The sequence below is a fragment of the Polypterus senegalus genome, chromosome 3, assembly GCF_016835505.1.
Source record: "Polypterus senegalus isolate Bchr_013 chromosome 3, ASM1683550v1, whole genome shotgun sequence".
In the NCBI taxonomy this organism is placed as follows: domain Eukaryota; kingdom Metazoa; phylum Chordata; class Cladistia; order Polypteriformes; family Polypteridae; genus Polypterus; species Polypterus senegalus.
The window spans coordinates 298,621,064-298,643,943 of NC_053156.1; the positions used below are offsets into that span (position 1 = coordinate 298,621,064).

The window sequence follows — 22,880 nt, forward strand, 5'->3', positions numbered from 1 at the left end:
CTGACGATGGTACCTAAGTTTCCCGCAGGGTTTCATGGGAGATGGCGTTTTCCACAACCCTGTGAGGATCTGGGAGGGCTGCCAGGGGGGTGCTGCATGGATCCCGGAGCCCACCTGGACATCTCTACAGCCCCGCCCGGAAGTGCAATTAGCCACAGGTGATCAAGCACCTGGAGCACTTCCGGGTGGGCTATAAGAAGGGCCAGCATCCACCACTCAGGAGCCAGAATCGAGAGGAAGAGGACGAGGTTGCCTGGGAGGAGTGGTGGTGCAAAGTGGAGAGTTGGTGGTGTTGTATTTACATGCTTTTGGGACTGTGTATTGCCTGTGGGTTCACGGGGAAGACGTGCCCCATAGGTGAAGAAGAATAAAAAGTGTGCTTGTTTTTACACGTGCCTCTGCGTCAGTCTGTGCCGGGTCGGGCGCTATATAGCGCCTTTTAAAGTTTGTAGACCTTCGACTTGAGAAGAAGTTGCACTGAGCGGGATCAGGCAAACGTGAAGGCCACCTGACAATGCCGCTTAGGGAGATCAGCTTCCCCAGAAACAACTCCCACAAAACTTGCATGGATCTCCGCACTGTTGCTCCATCCTGTTGAAACCAGGCATCCACCACATCCATTTCTTCCATTTGGGACCGTAAAAAGTTCTCTAGTGTTTCAATGTAACGTTCTGAAGTGACGGTGACCGCTGCTCCCCCCCTACCATAAAAAGTAAGGGCCTACAATGCCAAATTCTACAATGGCGCACCAAACTGTAACACGTGCTCACTGTGCAGGGGTCTCAGATGAAGTGCAGAAGGGTTGGTTTCAGGGCAATAGCGAATATTTTGGTTATTTACACAACCATTTTGCTGATGTCACATGACGATGGCATCTGAATGAACGGTTTGCAGAATGTTGGCACACAACTCTCTACGGCTCTCCCAGTCTCTCTCAATGAGTTCCTGCATTGCCATCATTTTGTATGGATGTATATTAAGGTCCTCATGCAAAATCAAAGACGTGTTGGAAATGCCTAAGGCAGAAGTGCGATGAACGTCTAGGAGACTGCAATATTGATGCCCTTACAGCTTGGATGTTTTCAGGCGTTCGTACAGTCAGAGGACGGCCTGGAGATATGCTGTTCAATGTCGTACCTATCTGCCTAAATTTAGCCACCCGATTTGTGACGACACCATTGAGAGGAAAGCTGAAGTGCGTTCGGAAGGCGTGTTGCGTAGTGATGATGGATTCGTTATTTCTGAAGAACACTTCGACAGCGAAAGCACGGTGCGCACCAGACCAAGGCATGTTAACGACTAATAACTACAAGGGATCACCTATCAAAGGACTCCCACACCGAATCCGCTTAGCTGCCTCTACCTCGTGCAATGAAATTGAGAGATGTGGTACTTAATTTTGGCTTACCCTTACTTACTTGAAAAAAGGTCAGATAGCTAGTGGAGTTGGGCCTTGTAAGGGCGAATGAGGCCATGACTTTTGATCCAAAATGGCGCTCAGGAAGCATCCTTCTCAATAGTGGTGCAACGGATCACTGTTGATCCGTGATCCGAACCGATTCCTGTCCACGGTTCGATGCACGCGATCGAAGATCCGAGAAAAAAAAGTTCCACTGTATTGTGCGCGTGTGTGTCGCTCACTCTCTCAACCTCTCTCGCGCTAACTCGGTAGCTCTCGCGCACTGAACTGCAGTTAAACTTCTCTCACGCACTGTCTCCCTCCCACACTAACTCTGTCTCTCTCGCGCACTAATTCAACCTCTAGCGCACTAACTCAACCTCTCTCGCGCATTTTCGTTCGACTTTTGTCCGGTTTGCCGCTTCATATGCGTGGTCATGGCCAGCGGTAGCAGTTCAAGCAGAGGAGCTCAGCAAACCTCCCGCATCATTTAAGTCTCATGTGTGGGAGCATTTTGGCTTCCCTGTTAAATATGTTGATGGGAAAAGGGTGGTGGATAAAAGCCTATGAGACTACCAACACGTCGGGCTTCGTCACTCATTTAAAACGACACCACCCTGATGTGACGGGACCCCAAGACGATGGCTGCGCAACAACCAAAGATATCCGCGGCATTTAAGCAGTCCTTTGCTGCCCAATCAGACTGGGCTAAAGCTATTACAAAAGCTGATGGGGTGTTTGTTGCTGCAGACATGAGGCCATATTCCTTTGTGCAAAACAAGGGGTTTAAACATATGATACACGTGCTTGAGCCACGCTATGATATTCTGTCGCGCACTCACTTCGGTGACAATATCGTCCCAAGTATGTACACTGTGTGCACAATTATTAGGCAAGTGAGTATTTTGACCATATCATCATTTTGAATGCGTATATTCCAACTCCAAGCTGTATTAACTTGAATGCTTATTGGATTTAAGCACGTCAGGTGATGTGTATTTGTGTAATGAGGGAGGGTGTGGCCTAAGGAGATCAACACCCTATATCAAGGTGTGCAGAATTATTAGGCAGCTAGTTTTACTCGGGCAAAATGGGCCAAAAAAGAGATTTAACTGACTCTGAAAAGTCAAAAATTGTAAAAAGTCTTTCAGAGGGATGCAGCACTTTTGGAATTGCTAAGATATTGGTGTGTGATCACAGAACCATCAAACATTTTGTTGCAAATAGTCAACAGGGTCGCAAGAAACGTGTTGAGAACAAAAGACGCAAATTAGCTGCCAAAGATTTGAGAAGAATCAAACGTGAAGCTACCAGGAACCCATTATCCTCCAGTACTTTCATATTCCAGAGCTGCAACCTACCTGGAGTGCCCAGAAGTACAAGGTGTTCAGTGCTCAAAGACATGGCCAAGGTAAGGAGGGCTGAAACCCAACCACCACTGAACAAGAAACATAAGTTGAAACGTCAAAACTGGGCCAAGAAATATCTGAAGACAGATTTTTTCAAAGGTTTTATGGACCGATGAGATGAGAGTGACTCTTGATGGACCAGATGGATGGACCTGTGGATCAGTAATGGGCACAGAGCTCCACTCCAACGTGGAGGTGGGGTACTGGTATGAGCTGGTATTTTTAAAGATGAGCTAGTTGGACCTTTTGCATTGAAGATGAACTCAAAATCAACTCCCAAACCTACTGCCAGTTTTTCAAGACACTTTCTTCAAACAGTGATACAGGAAAAGACCATGATTTTATGCAGGCCAATGCTCCATCACTTGCATCGAAGTTCTCCACTGCGTGGCCAGCCAGTAAAGGCCTTAAAGATGAAGGAATAATGACATGGCCCCCCTTCCTCATCTGACCTAAACCCTATCGAGAACTTGTGGGCACTTCTTAAACGCTAGATTTACGGGGAGAAAAACAATCCACCTCTCTGAAGAGTGTCTGGGAGGCTGTAGTCACTGCTCCACAAAAAGCTGATCGTCAACAGATCAAGAAACTGACAGACTCCATGAATGGAAAGGCTTATGACTGTTATTGGAAAGAAGGGTGGCTATATTGGTCATTGATTGATTGATTTATTTTTTTTGAAATGTCAGAGATGTTTATTTGTAAATTTTGAGGTGTTTGTTTATTATTCTCACTATAACAGATGAAAATAAACAAGTGAGATGGGAAAATTTTCATTTTTCCTTTAGTTGCATAATAAATCTGCACACTAATAGTTGCCTAATAATTGTGCGCACATATGTATTCCCCTGATGATGTTCACACTCACATTTCCGTTGTGAAACATTCAGGTTTATTAACATTTTGGATTGACTGATAGCACTGTGTTTGTTCCATATTAAAATTAATCCTCAAAAATACAACTTGCCTAATAATTCTGCACTCCCTGTTTGAGCAGGAAAAGTCAAAAAGAATGGCTGAACTGTCCCAGGCATCTTCTGTGGCCCTAACTACAGACAGGTGGACTCCAGGGCCACAGAAAGCTATGTGACCGTGACTGCTCATGACATCACAGTGGAGTGGGAGATACGAAGCCCTGTACTGGCACTTTAGTGCCTAGCGAGAGGGTGCTCTCAACAGAGTTACAGCAAAGACATCTACACTTTCCCCAGAAAATGTAGACATCCTCATGTTTTTGAAAAAAAATTTGAAATTATAAGCTCAGGTCTGCTTTGCCTACTTTCTTCTTTTTTGATGATGTGGACATAAGCTAGTTTTTATTTCTCTCTCCATGTTCAAAGTAAGAAGCAATGATGCCTTAGATTGCATTTAAAGTTGTTTTTTATTGTGTCCACATTAAAGGAAATAGTTATCATGCCTTATATTTCACCTTAATTTGTAATCATATAATTGAGCGGAATGAGTCTTGAATTGAATGTTTTTTTAATGGGGAAAAAATACTTAACTAAATAAATGGAACGTTAAATTTGCCTCGTCTTTTTTTTCTTTTTTTTTTTGCTGATCCGAATATTGATCCGATCCGTGACTTAAAACTGTGAGTTTTTTGATCTGTTGCACTACTAATTCTCAACCTTTTTTCTCGCAGATAATTTATGTTTGTAGACCATGGTGGAAAATGTTGCAGTAGCCCCAGTTCAAGTTAATGTAGCCGTGGTCTAATGTCTCATTTGGATTGAACTTTAGAGTCTTTGATGATATGCCATAAATGATAAACTTTTAACTATAGCTGGGTTATAAGATTCCAAGTTAAATCTTCTGTCAAGTAGGAATTCCAGGACTTGACCGCCTGGTAGCATCTGAGACTACAGGAGGAGTTTCTTGAATTGAGCTGCACTTCCTATACAACATGCTCCACTGTGCATCAATTTTTAGTTTAGAACTTCATTACCTTTGCGTCTTACTGTGAATATGTTGTTTTTTGCAATGTAAAGCACTGTATGATGAGTCTAGCTGTAAAAAGTACAAATTAGGACTGATGATGTTTTTTTTTTTTTACAGAGCTCAACACTTAGCTGATATCCTCACCTCAAAGAACCTCCCAGCCGTGTGCATCTCTGGTAAGTGTGCTTGTGGGGGTCAGGGTGTATCCTGGAGCAGGCAGTGTCTCCTTTTAGAAAGAATGGAATCATTGACGGATTTGTTTCTAATTGATAATTTGTTTTTGAGCATGTTGCATATGTCTTTAACTTCCATGCAGCTATGTTGGTGTGTAAACCTAAATACAACTGTTAGAACATAAGCTTGTATGTTTAGCTTGTACCGTGTCTTCTGTTACTGTTGCCAGATAACTCTTGTCTTTGTCTCATCGGCCCTGAACACATTGTTCCAGAAGTCCTGATCTTTACCTAGATGCCCATGGGCAAAGTTTAGTCTTGCCCTGATATTGATTTCTGGATAGCAACTGTCTTGTCCTGGCACACCTCCCATGTAGGACTACTTTATGCAGGCCCTTTGTAATGGTAGACTTGTGTACTTTGACATCAACAGTGGCAAGCACAATCTGTAGGTCCAGTGATGAAATTCTCCTAAATTTCAATCTGGTTTCCGATTTTCTCACAGTACAGAGACAGCCCTGGTCAGAATCACCAATGACCTCCTGATGGCTGCTGACCAGGGCTCGCCACCAATCCTTATCCTCCTGGATCTCACAGCTGCATTTGATACAGTAGACCATAATATTCTTCTCCATTGTCTCCACCATATAATTGGACTTTCTGGCACTGCTCTGGAGTGGTTCGAGTCCTGTCTCACAGATAGGGCTGAGTATGTGGCCCTGGGGGATGCTAAATCTTGTACACTTTGAGCTACTGTTTGTATGAAAATGTGCTATATAAATAAATGTTGTTGTTGTTGTTGTACCCACACTGTCACCTGTGGTGTCCCACAAGAATCAGTCCTTGGGCTGACCTTTTTAACATCTATATGCTACCCCTGGGTCACATCATCGGCAGGCATGGAGTTTCATTCCATTGCTATGCCGATGATATGCAGCTCTATGTGAGACTGGATTCGATTTCTCTTACACCTCCATCACTCCTTTCCTTCTACTTGGATGTCCAAGAACTTCCTTAAGCTGAACAGCACCAAAACTGAAGCTCTTTTAATTGGTAAATGAACTTCGTTTTTCTTCTGTAAATTGTATTTCCTTTTCTGGTCAAATTAGACTCCCATTTGTCATTTGATACACATGTCCATCACCTCTGTAAAATTGCATTCCTTCATCTCCGAAACATAGCCAAACTCCACCCTTGCCTATCCCCTTGTGATGCTGAAAAGCTGGTTCATGCCTTTGTCTCCTCCAGGCTGGACTATTGTAATGCGCTTCTCATCGGGATATCCAACAAGAGCCTTCAAAAGCTTCAAGAAATTCAAAATAGTGCTGCAAGGATCCTGATGAGGGTGCGGAAATATGAACATATTTCACCAATTCTTCGGCCACTTCATTGGCTCCCTATTCACCTCCGTATTGAGTACATACTCTTGTTTGCTCACTCATCAGTGTATTCATGGAAATGCTCCACAACACCTTAAGGAACTTCTTATATTACAATCCACTACAAGAAACCTTTGTCTTGCAAATACCTTCCGCCTTCGCCCCCCTGTGACCAAACTTCATAAATGGGTGACCGAGCCTTTACAGTCGTTGCTCCATGGCTGTAGAATGCCCTACCAGCAGATTGTGGGATGTTTTAAAAAACAGTTAAAGACTTTTTTTTATTTAGAAAAGCACATTAACAAGAATGCCACTATTTATTGTTGTTTTATCTTGTGTTGTCTTTGTTAAATATTTTTATGTGGCACTTTGAGATTTACTACTAATGTAAAGTGCCTTATAAATAAAATGAATTATTACTATTATTATTATTATTATTAAACTTGCTTGGACGGCTTACCCTGGACAAGTTGGCAGTTGTTAATCTACAGGTGGGTATATGTTTAACTTGCTCTAAAATGAACAGTTGAACATTTGTAGCAGAGCGACGGGCATTAAGCAAACTCCTGTCAATCATGAATAATCCACTGCATCCACTGAACAAGATCATCTCCAGGCAGAGGAGTAGCTTCAGTGACAGACTTTCGTCACCGTCCTGCTCCACTGACAGACTGAGGAGACCCCACACTATGCGACTCTTCAATTCCACCCGGGGGAGTAAATGATAACATTATACAAAGTTATTGTCTGCTTTTTTATTTTTATTATTTTTTTTTTCTCATTTTTATTACTATTTAATTTAATATTGTTTCTTTGTATCAGTATACTGCCGCTGGATTATGTGAATTTCCCCTTGGGATTAATAAAGTATCTATCTATCTATCTATCTATCTATCTATCTATCTATCTATCTATCTATCTATCTATCTATCTATCTATCTATCTATCTATCTATCTATCTATCTATCTATCTATCTATCTATCTATCTATCTATTATATAATGCCTTTCCTATCTATCCATCTATCCATCTATCCATCTATCCATCTATCTATCTATCTATCTATCTAAGCCAACTCCAGCAAATTTGTGTCATCTCATGGAAACCACAACTCTGAGCATCCTGCCAAATGTGTGTATTTTGATTGGTCAAGAGGACTGGCAGAAAGATAGGGGCCTAAATACACTGTGACGATGCGGGTCCTGTTCCATACTCCCACTTCCCCTTTGGGAGCCTCTCCAACCCAACAGCGTCAGTAATGTAACCGGATGAACTGGTCTAATGGGGACAAATCAAACGAAGCAAGGGGATGGTGCAAAAGGTGCAAGTGCTTTTATTAACAACAATCAAAAAAAAAAGGCAGTGTCCAAATAAATAGTGCAGTTTTCAAAGTGTTCCAATAAATAATACATAAAAAGGTAAAAATGGCAAATGCTTAAAACAAGGCTAAAACACGAGAGTAACCTGCATCAGTCATTGGGGCCACACCAGCCAAACAGCGCACCTTCCCAGTCTCTCCAGCTCACCCTTCAGCAGTTGCGGCCCTCTTGCTACCGACCCCTTGCTACCGACCCGGTCTTGGCTGCCTCTGCCGGCGTCTGCCAGACCGCTCAGGGTTGATTGTCCTCCCGTCTTCCTTTTCACATATTTAGTTGTCCCTCAGATCCCTAGAAAGGACTACACCTCGATCGAACCCACTCTTACACATTGTCAGTGGGCACGATCCGTCCCTTGAGCGCCGATCCGTAAGTCCACATTGGATCCCTGACCACGCTGACCTCTCTCTTTAAGCTGGCTGGCTCGTTTTCTCTCTTTCACCCCCAATGCTGCTCTCGCTCTCTAAGCCTTTCCTTCGTCTTTCTTTTCCGTCTTTTCCCTGTCCATCTCCTGTGTCGGCCCATACTTATACATCTCCGTGGGTGCAGCGGCTCAAATCATGTGCCACAGGAAGCCGATTAAGCAATTGAGAATGATTGCCCCTTCACGTGCAGGTGCGACTCACCCCAAGTATGCCATCAACTATCCGCGGCTGCACGATCACGCCCACAGAGACTGACATGGCGAATGGATTATTTCAAAACTGGCCTTTCATTCAGGGCCGTGGACCTGCTATACCACATACACCGGATAAATCAATATCTCGTTATATATGGATGCTAGTTAGTGCGCCTTTCCGACAGAAAGTAGCTGCCTCAGCTCGTGTGCAACACCCAGTTTATACAGGGCCTTACATACCTTACTCTCTGTCTTGGTTGTAAATTGCCCTTATGTAATACTGGCTGTTTGCCTGTGTGAAAGAGAGATATAAAGAAAGAGAGAAGTTGAGAAATTAATGAATTAATTTCTCCCCAGGGGGAAATTTGGCAATATGTATTCTTTTTATATATTACATTCCATATGTGTCAGTATGTGTTACATATTGCCCTGTCTATCGCTCTTCTTTATATCGTTTTCTAAATCTTTCTATTTCTCTGTGTTGCAGTGCATGTACATATCTCCCTTAGGAATATTTATCGCTTTTCATATCTGTCTATGTTATGCAGTAGCTTTCATATCTGTCTGTGTGTTCATCTACCCATCTATACCGCCTACCATTTATACAATTTATAAAATCCCTTGCATACCTTTCTAAACTCGAATATAGAGTGCCTTTCCATATTGCTCCCTCCCTGTTATATACAGAGTGAGGCAGAAAGGACGGACGTTTTTTACAAAATCACAAAATTGTTAATTTTTTCTTACAAAGAAATTTGAGTTCATATTGAAATAGCATTTGACAAAATCAAGTGTGGAAAACAACATCTCCCATGTGGTGTCCGTTATCACTGGTGCATTTCTGAAGGCATTCATAGAAGTTGGCCTCCACTCTTTTCAACATCGCTCTGTCGATTTGGGCAACTTCCACGCGAATGGCTTCCTTCAGTTCCTCCAAATGTACGGGGCTTATGCTTGTATACATGTGCCTTGAGGTGACCCCACAAGAAATAATCGCACATGGATAAGTCAGGGGACCGAGGATGCCAATGAATGTCACCAAACCTGAAAATAAAGTGACCAGGGAAGAGAGGGGGCGAATAACATCCATTGATGTTCTAACTGTGTGGGCTGTCGCCCCATCCTGTTGAAACCACACACGGCAGATGGGAATATGTTTTCGTCGTAATTCAGGTAAAAAGAAGTTGTTTATCATCTCGATATAGCGCTCTGAGTTCACTTTAACAGCATTCCCATTATCGTCTTCGAAAAAGTTAGGACCAACAACGCAAGTTTTGTCCATAGCGCACCAAAACATCACTTTCGGGCTGTGCAGCAGTCTTTCGTGTAATTTTTTTGGATTTTCAGAAGCCCAATAACGGCAATTCTGTTGATTCACCAAGCCATTGAGATGAAAAAGAGGTGGTCATTTTGCTCAAAAATTGCTTCCATTTCATGTGCTAAGTTCAGTTGCTGTGCGTAATCCCCGGCCTTCAACTGTTGCACTACGGCCAATTTGTAGGTATGGAAATGCAAGTCTAAATGCAAAATACGCCTCACCGAACCATTACTGAGGCCAAGTTCAGAAGAATGCTTCTGAGCATATCGACTTGGACTGCGCAGCAGGGCTAGTCATACGCTTTCCACATTTTCAGGGGTGCACCTCGTGTATGAAGTGCTTTAACCCAACGTAGGATAGTGTTATGAACGGCAACAGCTTTATTTCTATGGATATTGAAATGGCAGTGAAACTCACGCTGAACTGCGGTAATAGATTGGTTGTTCTTGACAAAACAGTCGTATGCAAAAACGCGGTGTTCAATTGTCCACGGCTCCATGGCTTCAACGAAAAAGAAAATAAAAATAATTCTAAGACTTTGCGAACCTAACGCCACCTACCGCATATCTGTCACTCCACCTGGTGTTGAGTTCTAGCCATTTCAAAGACGTCCGTCCTTTCTGCCTCAACGTGTATTACAGTAAACATGTCAGTCAACATAATATAATGCTCTCTTTCCTATTTATCTATTATTTTCTAGTCCAGCAGCATGCATGCTCAATTCTGTCTCTTCTTGTTTTTCAACTTAAAGGGGGTCTGACTCAAGAACAGAGAATGGAAGCTATGTCCAGGCTGAAGCAGTACAAGTGTCGTGTTCTAATTTCTACAGACCTGGTAAGTCGTCAGCTTTGCCCCTATGGTCAACTGTACCTTTTTCTTATTGCCCATTTTAATCACAGTAAATGATGCTTGTTGCATGTGAGTTGCTTTCACTATAGGCCATAGATATGCCGAGGTGGTTAGCGCAGCCCAAAATTAAACCAAATTGCAACATTCAGAGTTAACAAGCAAGTAGCAACCGAATTCTGAATAGAGTACAAAAAGTGGAACACTACATTTAGTCCTAAAGCTCGATGGAAGACTTGAACCAAATCAAAACTGCTAGTCACTTAGTTGGATCAGTACAACTGCAGATATCCAGAAGGAGAGAAGAAGAGCAGAATGTCTGTGCCACCCCAAAATGACACACTGCTTTACAGTCAGTTGGGAGCACTTTGGATGATCATAGTAAATTCATTCCACAGCTTAAGAGAAAGAACTGTGAAACATTCTTCACCTTTAGCTGGTCTAACAAGAGCCATATCTATTAACACACAGGTTGAACACTTATTGTAGAGACATAGAGAGAGACAAGGGACCGGTGAACCTTGTAGTAGCAAGTGGAAGATAGCAGGAAGTTGGAGTGATGGGACAAGCAGCAGGTGAGCTTAATCCGTTTTAGAGAGTATTATGGGTAACTGTGAGAGACCTAGCGCTCATGGCTTTGGCTTCCAGTGGTCCCTGCTGAGTATGTCCTACCATGGCTGGAAAAAGAGAAGAGCATGTTCTGAGGCCTCAGAAGTCTTGTTCATTCATCTTTGTTTTCCTTGTGTTCCCAATATATAAACTTTGAGCAGTTTATGTACCTCAGTAACACCTGCTGTTGGATTAGGTGCCAAGTCTTTTAAGGCTACGTTCACACTGTATCTAACAGTGATTCTCTTCTGATTTTTGCTTCATATTTGATTTTTTTTTTTGACTGTTCAAATTAGTTTTGCGAACGATCCAAATCTGATATGAATGTGTAGAAATGTTTATTCAAAATATGCCCTCTGTGCACAAAAGGAGTAAAAACCATTTTGTCAGACAGATGCATCCTAATAGACAAATGCCTGCTGCTGCACTACTTCTAATTGTTTTGGTACAAGACGTCTGTGAGTTTGCCAAGTAATGGGTAGAAAGTGAAACCGGAGATAAAATACTGAAGCTGCTGCCTTGAATATGTACACCAGCAGAAGGACAGAGAGGGTATATATTTTATTCAACAAGTAATGACTCTTCCTCTACAATCCATATATTAAAATATTGGCCCTGCTATTCTTTACTTTTAAAATCACAGGTGTATATCGGTAAAGTCATATGCTAGACACATTAGATTTTTTGTTTCAGTTTGCTCCTCCTACTTTATCTCTACAGACGTCTCGAGGAATCGATGCAGATAAAGTTAATCTCGTCATAAATCTGGATGTTCCTCAGGACTGGGAAACCTACATGCACCGCATTGGAAGGGCTGGTCGTTTTGGTGAGTTGAGATTTTTGCAGTGAGCTGGTGGTGCCAAGTACCCCTGCAGCCTGTCCGACTCTTGTGAATTTAACAACTTGGCAGCTTCGGCAGCTCCATAATATTAATATGTACAGTGACTTTAAAGGACCTTCTTGCTGCCATTGAGACTCTTCTAATTCTTGGCCAGTGGAGTAATTATTTTAAAGCTCATAGTTTTTTTTTGCCCAAAGATCTATCATCAACTTCTGATAATATACATCTGTCTGTCTTATCTATGTAAAAAAAAATATCTTTTCATAGGGACCCTTGGGTTGGCCGTGACATACTGTTGTTTGGGAGAAGAGGAAAATGAAATGTTGGCAATTGCTCAAAAGTGCAACTTGGATCTCCACTGCTTGCCAGGTATGACTAATGATTGGGCGAGGGGGATACAGAGCTGAAAAAGTATGGGCAGCTGGACACTTTGGCTATCAGCTTATCTGAATTACATGAATTCATACATTTTCTTATCCACCTCTCCATTTTAAGGTTTTAAGGTGACACTCTTAACATTACTGGGTGCATTGACAACCCAGCCTCACTTCCACATAGAGCAGGGGTCCTCAATCACGATCCTGGAGGGCCGCAGTGGCTGCAGGTTTTCTTTCCAGCCAGTCCTTGCTGATAATGAAACTTGGTGTTTAACTCTAGGCCTTGTTAGCGCTTTCATTCATCAAAGACAAATTTTAGTTACGTTGTTGATCAGTGGTCCTCAGCTACAGTTCTGGGGGTCCGCAGTGGCTGCAGGTTTTCACTTCAACTATTTTCTTAATTAGAACTCATTTATTTACTACTAAATAAATACGTTTTTCATCCTTAATTTTAGATAACTTGCCTGTTACAATTCAGGACCCTTAATTGCCTATTTAAGTTTTAGCAGCTGTATTTAAAATTTTAATTGTTGCATGTTTTGTTAATCAGACATTAGTTAATAATAAAATACAGCTAACCAATAAAGCAGCAGTTCTCCAGCCAACATGCTTCCTTTTAAATCTGTGCATATGCACCATTAGGTATCTGTGTTAAAAAAATAAATAAATAAATGAGAGAGGAATTGGAAGGAGCATTAAGTTTAATTCTGTTCTACCCCACAAAACCCATGGATAATGCTCTCAGGTAAAGAAACTCTACAGCGCAATTACAATTTCTCTTGGATGAATGAAAGCATTAACAAGGCATACAGTTAAATACTAAGTGTCATTATCAGCAAGGACTGAGTTATAATTAGGAAACCAGCAGCCACTGCGGCCCTCCAGGACTATGATTGAGGACCCCTGACATAGAGGAAGAGATGAGCGTCTGTTAAAATATTGTTTGATGCTTTCCATCTTAGTGCAGAAATTGATTTAGAATATATGTTTAACTTTTCTCGTGACTTAAACTCTATAAATGTGAATAGTTTTGAGGCAACCAAAAGGAACCTAGCTTAGTTTTTGTGACTACCGAAAGAAGTGTATTTGTGTTGTAATTCCAATTTAAAAATAGCAGGCCGTGCAAACATGTTTTGCAGACATATTGACTGCATTAATTATCAGGAAACTGCGCACATACAAATCATGTGAATGTATAACGGATTTTGATCCATCATTGGGAACTTCTTTGTCCTGTTTGTCAATAATACAATACAATACAATATATTTTTGTATAGCCCAAAATCACACAAAAAGTGCCGCAATGGGCTTTAACAGACCCAGCCTCGGCTCTCTAAGAAGACAAGAAAAACACCCACAAAAAACCCTTGTAGGGAAAAAATGAAAGAAACCTTGGAAAAGGCAATTCAAAAAGAGACCCCTTTCCAGGTAGGTTGGGCGTACACTAGGTGTCAAAAAAAGGGGGGGGGGCAATACAATACACAGAACAGAACAAATCCTCAGTACAGTATAAAAATAAAAATTTTACAACTACAGAGCAGAATTTTAACAGTACATGATATCGGACATGGAGGTCCTGGGGACCTCGGCCATCAAGCTGCCTCCCCCTATTGGCCATTCCACAGCTGAAACAGCGCTGGGCCAGCCAATCCAATGAAAGGACCCCTGTACCCCATGATTCTTGTGATCCTCCATCAGAGACGACTTTCCCTTAAGGCAGGCAAAACAACTTGGCAGGTGGGCCGTGGCACCAAGTGCCACATTTGAGTACCGAGAAGAGAAACAGAATAGGTGAATGTTTTAGTGCTAATCACTAACAACAGAGATGCAGTCTGTACAGTTAATCGGCAGCTCTAGTCGGGGTGTCCTAAACTGAAGTTTTGAGTCTTCAGCTGAAAGCTGAGACTGAAGGGGCATCTCTAATAGTAGCAGGCAGACCACTCCACAGTTTAGGGGCCCAGTAACTAAAAGCTCGACCTCCCACTGTTATTTTATTGATTCTTGGAATCCTAAGCAGACTGGCATCTTGAAATCTTAATGTACGCTCAGGTTTGTAAGTCATGATAAGTTCAGACAAGTAAGCCCAGCCTCGGCCTTTTAATGCTTTATATGTTAAAATGAGGATTTTGAAATCTGCCCTAAACTTAACCAGGAGCCAGTGTAAGGATTTCAGAACTGCAGTTATGTGTTCGTATTTTCTTGTTCTTGTAATATTTCTCGCAGCAGCATTTTGGATTAACTGGAGGCTGTATAGGGAACAGTTTGAACATCCAGTGAACACTGCATTACAGTTGTCAATCCTACTAGAAATAAATGCAGGAATTAATTTCTCAGAATACTGTTTATTTAGAAAGTGCCTTATAGGAAACAAGACTGGATGTAGTGAAAAATGTACAGCCCAAACAAATGCACACCAAGTAAAAGGGACTTTGTAAAAACAGAGTGCAGAATGGGTAACAATCCTGAACCATATCATTGCAGAGCAGTTGGACATACACATCTTCACTCACTCACTCACTCTGGAGTTGAAAATCAGAAATAATATGATGATTTACAATTTAATGTTATGCAAAACCTTGAGGATTCAGTAAGAGATGGAACTTTACTAAAAGATAATGAGAAAGACTTAATTAACAAAAACATTCTACAAAATGTAATGTTTTCATTAAGTGTGTCAAAAAAACTTGTCTTTTCTTCCCAGTAGCGCCTAAACTACAGGTGTATGATAAGAAATTTACCAAAGCAAACACAAAAGCTGCCTTACACATATTCTGTATGTCTTGACAGTCACTTTTAAAGCATCAGAAAATAAGAACAACTGAAGTCGATGTCACATTACGTGAGTTTTAATCGTGGGGTATGTCAGATTTGCTGAACTTGTCACTGCACTATGTCAAATTACACGTCTGAAAATCACAGCTCATGTCACATTTACTGACTGAGTGCTGATCTTCCAGTCAGCCGGTATTGTACTAATGGATAACAGTTGTTGCACATTCAGCTGCAGTTTCAACCTTTTTTTCTCATTCTGTTTTAGTACTTAAAACACGAGACATCAGACAGACAAGCTTCTCTTCTATTTGTGAGGTTCAAAACACAAGTGTTTCTTATTCTTTGTCGCTACATTCTATGTATCATAGTTCTGCGTGAATGCCTATTAGTTCTCAACTCTTGCATACAAAGAGTCCATCCCTCTGACCAAAGAGAAAATCAAATTTGTCTAATTTTATTCAAGCTAGTCGCAGACTAGTGGGTCTCAGTCTTTGGGTATGTCACCTCAGAGGATTGACATTACAGGAGCGCATCGTGCTGGCTGCCTCTGATTGGCTAAGGTTATATAAATGAAGGCTACGACTTGAAAAGTCATTGAATGTGACATAACCATAAAAAACAAAAAATGATTATGCAGCACCTTACATTATTATAAGCAAGAGTTCCAAATAGTTTGTAGCGGGGCTACATAATAGTATATTCTATGTTTGTGTTGAGTGCATTTTGTTTTCATCGTCCCATTTACTGTCCATTATGTGTGCATCAGTGAATGTTGTCCCTGTAAGTGCAGAGGGGAAGGATGATGGAGAGAGACCGCAGCCCCGAGACAGAAATCACCTGTTTACACACCAGATATATCCGGGACATTTTACATTTAAAAAAGAGGAGTGAAGGTGAAGGAGAGAAAAAGAGAGGAAAAGAAGACAATTGAACTATCCATCTACAAACTCATCACTGCTATTTATTGCTTTATTCCACTGCCTACTTTTTCAACAACCGATCTTGCATCACGGCAGCCAGAGCCGAGAAATCCCGGGGTTTGAATTCATTCCAACCATTGCCAGGACTTTTACGGTGAGGTCGTTTTGTTGTCGGGAGGAAGCTCAATATCACTACAGCCAGTTTCAATACCGCCAGACTTTATTTTAACTGCTGTGTTTATCCAATCCTTGTTTGTATTTGTGTTGTGTAATTTTGTTTATTATTTAGGGGCAAAGGAGGGTTTAATGTAAATATTTGTATTCTTATATATAGTAATTAGTCACATCTGTTTTTGGGATAAGTGGTGGTTTGCGCGCACATATATATTTATTGTTGAATGTTTGTCCAATACAGTAATCCCTCCTCGATCGCGGGGGTTGCTTTCCACGTTCCATCCGCGAAGTAGAAACCATATGTTTGTATGGTTATTTTTTGTAATATTTTAAGCCCTTATAAACTCTCCCACACTGTTTATAAATATTCCCCGCACAGTTATACAGCATAAACCCTTTGTATTCTCTTAGACATTAGGTTAAATTTATTGAATTTATGTATGTAAACACACTGTTTATATACAGCAAAACCTAAATATTTTTTTAAAGATATCGAGCGTCTCTGATATCACATATGTTACAGCCATTACGATAGACAGGCCACCAGCAATAAATACGTACAATGCAAGAAAAATTGTATACAGTAATCCCTCCTCGATCGCGGGGGTTGCGTTCCAGACCCCCCCGCGATAGGTGAAAATCCGCGAAGTAGAAACCATATGTTTGCATGGTTATTTTAATATATTTTAAGCCCTTATAAACTCTCCCACACTGTTAACATTATTAGAGCCCCCTAGACATGAAATAACACCCTTTAGTCAAACGTTTAAACTGTGCTTCATTACAAGACAGAGATGACAGTTCTTTCTCACAATTAAAAGAATGCAAACATATCTTACCTTCAAAGGAGCACCGTGAAGAGCAGAGAATGTCAGAGAGAGCGCTCACTAAGAAAAGCAAACAATCAAAAAAATCAATACGTGCTTTTAAGTATACAGAAGCACCGCGATAAAGCGGCATTTTGTAGAGGAGCCTCCGTGTCCTCTGTGCAAACAGCCCCTCTGCTCACACTCCCTCCGTCAGGCAGAGAAAGTGAGAAAGATAGAGAGAAGCAAACAAGCACAGCGCGAGAAGCATATCTTATAGCATTGAGGAGTTTTAGTTAATATGTAATACATGCTCTGATTTGGTAGCTTCTAAGCCATCCGCCAATAGCGTCCCTTGTATGAAATCAACTGGGCAATCAAACTGAGGAAGTGTAGCATAAATTAAAAGACCCACTGTCTGCAGAAATCGTGAACCAGCGAAAAATCCGTGATATATATTTAGATGTGCTTACATTTAAAATCCGCGATAGAGTGAAGCCGTGAAAGTCGAAGCGCGATATTGCGAGGGATTACTGTACAGCAAATGTGTGTACAGTGACACTAAACGTATGTACATGTACTAAGTACTGTAAGTAGAAAATTAATTATGGTTACTCACCAACAATGACACAATGACTTGTCCAATAACAATGAGTTTAATTTTACTACATAACAAAGGAGAGCGTTACAACTCTTCTAAAGGGGCCTCTTCAGGCGACTGTGTAGCACCGCCGTTGTTCTTCTTCAATCCAAATCCCTAAAGCAGATTCCATCCAGACGACTGCCTTATTACATCCACTTACAACTCATTTTGCACCCTGGTTAAAAGGACACTGCGGCTGTAGATCTTATATTCTTTTCCTACTTTTTAAATAAAAGGAAACGCAGCCTCATTAATGCCGTAATGGCGTCCTACATCGGTGTAGCTTTTCCCTTCCTTCAACAAATCCAAAACGTTTACCTTTTCGGCAGTCGTTAACATCTTCCGTTGGCGCTTGGGCACGGCCCCTGAAGCAGTAGCAGGAGCAGATTGTTTTGGAGCCGTAATGACGGGCTTGACTACGCACAAAGATAAACACAAAAGAGCACAAAAGTGAACTCTTTATACAGCCAAACATGTTGATACTGAATGAGCGAGATGAGACTTCCTGGTTAACGCCGCGGAATCGAATTCAGCACTCCGTCGCTGAGCCATTCAGCACACAGGAACTTAACTGCGTGCTCTGATTGGTTAGCTGCTCAGCCATCTGCCAATAGCGTTCCTTGTATGAAATCAACTGGGCAAACCAACTGAGGAAGCATGTACAGGAAATAAAAAGACCCATTGTGCGAAGAACCCGCCAAGCAGCGAAAAATCTTTGTTATATACTTAGATATGCTTCCATATAAAATCCGCGATAGAGTGAAGCCGCGAAAGTCGAAGCGCAATATAGCGTGGGATTAATGTATATCAGTGTTTAATTTTACATACCTGTTTACTGTTTCTGGTTATTTACTCGTGTCAGGAAAAATAAGACAACTTGTAAGGAGTACGGCTTGTTATTAGAGCAAGAAACCACAGGTAATCCAAGGAATAAGTCTTAGTAGTGTAGGGGCCGGTCTGGGTAAGGGGTCAGTCGTTACAAGATTAAAGAGTGATGGTGATGGATGGGTAAATTATGATATTTGTAAATATGACAACAATCTCAAATACCCTACTGACCAGTCCAGTATTTGACAAGGAAACTAGTTTTGCAATTTGATGCCAGTGCAGGTTCATGTCATGACTCCCTCTTCAGCTGCTGTCCTCACATATTCATTGAGCTCTGTTTTAAACACTACCATTTGATGTGAATTTTAAACAAAAATTGGAATATTGTAGTATCCTCTGTATAACGCTGCACATAAAAACTTTAGGTGCTGTGCTCACTTCCTACTAGTGCCATTAAGTTCACCCCATACACATTTTTTTTTATTTCTTGTAATTGCCAGTTTAGTTTGTCCTTTAACAATGATGCATTAATAACAATGAAAAATGGCTGTCATAGGCCGGATTTCCGCATAGTAGTTTTAATGACTTTAAAATTGCTGTTTTTAAGAGCATGTTCAATGCTGTTAGTGGAATATGAATCATAGTTGTCTCAGGCAACACACACACTTGCACAATAAGCTATACACCGAGGGCCTGCTGTAATTTACAAGCCATCATGCTCAGTTAGGTGTATTAAGTCTTTCTAATACTCGCCTAAATAATCAATTATCAAAATATTTGTTTATTGCAGCCATAGTTGCTATTTTGCTGAATGAGTCCAGTGTGGGTCTTATTTCAAATGTGGTAAAGAGGCCTGGGAGCTGGGTAGGTTAATATTCTAAGTTTACCGTGGCACAATTTTCAATTTGATTTCTCAATTTCTTTTCTTTCTGTTCCCTTTTTGCCCTTAATGTTTATTAAGCTCCTTGGTGACTTCATGTAACATGGAAGAAGTTAATGCACCGTTTTAAAGTTGCCGAGTCAAACTGCAAATTTCAGCGATTTAGAAAGTATTCAGACCATTTCATTTTTTTTGTTGTAATGTAGATTTAATTTAAAATGCAAAACTTTACAGTTTCTTCCCATCAATCATTCAATAACCCCTCATGACAAAGTGAAATTGTGTTTTCAGAATAATTGATGGTATTTTTAAAAATCAAAAATTGAGATTTGACATTCCTGTAAGTATTAAGACCCTTTTCTGTGGCACTCCAAATTGTGTAGAGGTCCATCTTGTTTTCTTTATTTCTCCTTTCAATGTGTTTAGAGCTTCATTGGAGTCCACCTACGGCAAACTGCATTGATTGGACGTCGTCTAGAAAGGCAGTCACATGTGTATAGAAGGTCACATGATTCACACTGCATATCAGGACAAAAAGCCATGAGGTTCAGGGAATAAAGTGAGGTGAGATCTACAGGTGGATCTCAATAAATTAGAATATCATCCAAAAGTTCATTTATTTCAGTAATTCGATTAAAAAAGTGAAACTCCTATATTCTATAGATTCATTACAAACACAGTGATAGTGTTTCTTTCTTTCTCAGAAAATTAGATTATTACGTAAGACCAATCAAAAGAAAAAGATTTTTAATACAGAAATGTTGGCCTACTGAAAAGTCTGTCCATGTACGACCTCAATACTTGGTCAGGGCTCCTTCTGCATGAATTACTGGCATGGAGGCGATCAGCCTGTGGCACCGCTGAGGTGTTATGGAAGACCAGGATGCTTTGATAGCGGCCTTCAGCTTGTCTGCATTGTTGGCTCTGGTGCCTCTCATCTTCCTCTTGATAGATTCTCTATGGGGTTTACGTCAGGTGAGTTTGCTGGCCAATCAAGCACAGTGATACCCACCATGGTCATTAAACCAGGTATTGGTATTTGTGGCAGTGTGGGCAGGTGTCAGGTCCTGTTGGGAAATGAAACCGCATCTCCATAAAACCTGTCATCAGAGGGAAGCATGAAGTGCCTTAAAATGTCCTGGTAGATGTCTGGCTGCACTGACTTTGCTCTGACCTGATAAAACACAGTGGTCCAACACCAGCAGATGACATGGCTCCCACAAATCATCACTGACTGTGGAAACTTCACACAGGACCCTCAAGCAACTTGGGATTCTGTGCCTCTCCACTCTTCCTCCAGACTCTAGGACCTTGATCTCCAAATGAAATGCAAAATTGACTTTCATCTGAAAAGAGGACTTTGGACCACTGAGCTGTTAACACTCCAGTCCATTTTTATAATTCAGGGAAGGATAAATGCAACCAAATACTGAGAGGTCATTGAAGAAAACCTGCTCCAGAATGCATAGAGCCTCTGACTTGGGGAGCCTTGAGAGGCCCAGACTCAAACCTCGTAGAACATGTGAGGAGAGACCTGAAGATGGGAGTTTACAGACACTTCTCATCCAATCTAAAGGAGGTTGAGACGATTTGCCAGGAAGAACGAGATCAACTGCCCAAATCCAGGCGAGTAAAGCTTGCGGAGACTTAGCCAAGAAGACTCAAAGCTAGAGTTTGTGTTAAAGGGAGTTGTGCAAAGTACTGAGTTAAGGGACTGAATGAAAGATGTCAGTTTTTAATTCACTTATTTTGGGTTATTGAGTGTTGTCTGATGGGGAAAATGGCAAATTTATGCATTTAAAGTTAAATCTTCAACACAATATAGTGTGTAGAACATGAGGGGGTCCGAATGCTTTCTGAATCCTGCTCTATCTTCCCTTATAGATTCTAACTATTCATTTTTGCACTTCTCAGATCCTATTCCTCCTGGATTAATGGAGGAGCCCTGTGACTTTGCGGTCTGCGTGGAGAATTCGCCCAACGTTCCTGAGCAAATGCAATTATCTGGCAAAGCAGTTCATATTCAGGAGAGCGTGTCAGAAGATTTCTTTTCCACACGGCGGAGTGCTCCCGGAAAGGCTGGAAGAAAAGCAGATAAGCGTAAGCAAACAAAAAATGGAACTTCTAGAGCCGAGCAGTTACATGGCCAGGATGGTGGTAAGACCAATGGCAGAGTGACAGAAAAGACCCCATCACTGGGTAACAATTCAGAGTCTCTGTCTCAGGTAAACTCGGGTCAGATGGTTTCCTCACTGTTTAATAGGCAGCACCAAAGTCTTACTGACTTGGAAAAAAAAGCACAGCAAGATGCATTGCCAAAAATCCCATCGTTGCCATCATTTAAAATCAAGAAGTCTCCTAGGTCCTCAATCTTGAGCTTTGCCAAACTGGTTGAAGACTATGAGCAGTTTATCAGGTACGGGCCCGGAAGAACAGTGGAGATTAGACGTCATTGTGCTGGCTCGGGCACAAATGGCTCAGAGGAGGTAGCTGATGAGGTCTGTTTTCAGAGTAGTGAGGATCAGCGAGCCTGCCAGGCCCAAGACTCTGTTGAACACCTCCGTGACCGAGCAAGCAGCAGCAGCTCTCCTGGTAGGCCTAGCTCCCCGAGCAGCGAGTCAACCATGTCCAATAAAGATGACTCCAGTGAGACGGAGGAGGATGGCTCAAAAAATATGGAAGTCACTATCTCATCCAAAAAAGAGACCTCCGCTAGTAACACAGCAGCAGATAAAATGCCTAAAACAAATCCCACTGAGGCCTGTATTCCAAAGAATACGGACTCGGAACCAGCAAGAACCTCTAGCACAAAATACAGGTCTGCTCCAGAGACTCGAACCGTGCAGTACCAGGAGGACGCCAAGTCAACCCGCCAGGTTCGTGTTTCCTCTGCTGCTAAGAAGCAGCCAGGGCAGCATGGCTACCAGAGACCGAGTTCCAAGCAGGCCAGCCGGGAGAGCCGGTCAGCGTCTTCAATGCAGGACGACTATTGGACGCAGTATTACAAGGCCTGGCGGATGTACCACCCGCCACATCTCCGCGCTTACCTGAACTGGATGAACGCCTACCACATGAACCTGGTGTACATGCAGGAACTGATGAGGCGCTGAAAGGTTTGAATCGTTCTCTGGTTCTTTTGCACAGCCATATTTTCACACTTTCTGGAATATTCTGTAAATTATCCTCTTGTTATTGTCTTATAAAACCATTTAAGGTGGAATTATAATAATGTGATATAAATGTGTGGATTGGTGAATAAACAGGAAAGGTGGCACATACTCTGCTTGCTTGATTTCTTTTCACAGTCGGAGATACGTTTGCTCCAGGGAGTCATAAAGCGTCTTTCGATTTAGTTTGAGGTATTAATAAGTCAAATATAGTAAAGTTATTAATAGAAATGCAAATATGTAAATGTCAACATAAAGGAAAGGGACGTGTAATACAACAGCACAGCTACCTGGAAGCACTTCTGGGTCAGGTGGAACCAGTGGCATTGTGCAGAATTGAAGCTGAGCCCCAGCCCTCATAATGATGGAGGTGAGGGACCACCCTGGGGAAAAAAAAAAAAGC

General features: G+C 41.6%; 1 protein-coding gene across 1 annotated transcript in view; it reads left to right on the plus strand.

Annotated features, from left to right (window-relative positions):
• ddx20 (DEAD (Asp-Glu-Ala-Asp) box polypeptide 20) overlaps nt 1-22,588 on the plus strand; it is a 58,167-nt gene extending 35,579 nt beyond the window's left edge. Inside the window, exons 7-11 of the mRNA XM_039749495.1 lie at nt 4,867-4,925; nt 10,366-10,448; nt 11,790-11,895; nt 12,178-12,279; nt 21,225-22,588. Coding sequence (XP_039605429.1) covers nt 4,867-4,925; nt 10,366-10,448; nt 11,790-11,895; nt 12,178-12,279; nt 21,225-22,420 — 1,546 coding nt within the window. The 3' untranslated portion in view covers nt 22,421-22,588. The remainder of the gene's footprint in view (nt 1-4,866; nt 4,926-10,365; nt 10,449-11,789; nt 11,896-12,177; nt 12,280-21,224) is intronic.
• The last annotated feature ends 292 nt before the right edge of the window (nt 22,589-22,880 follow it).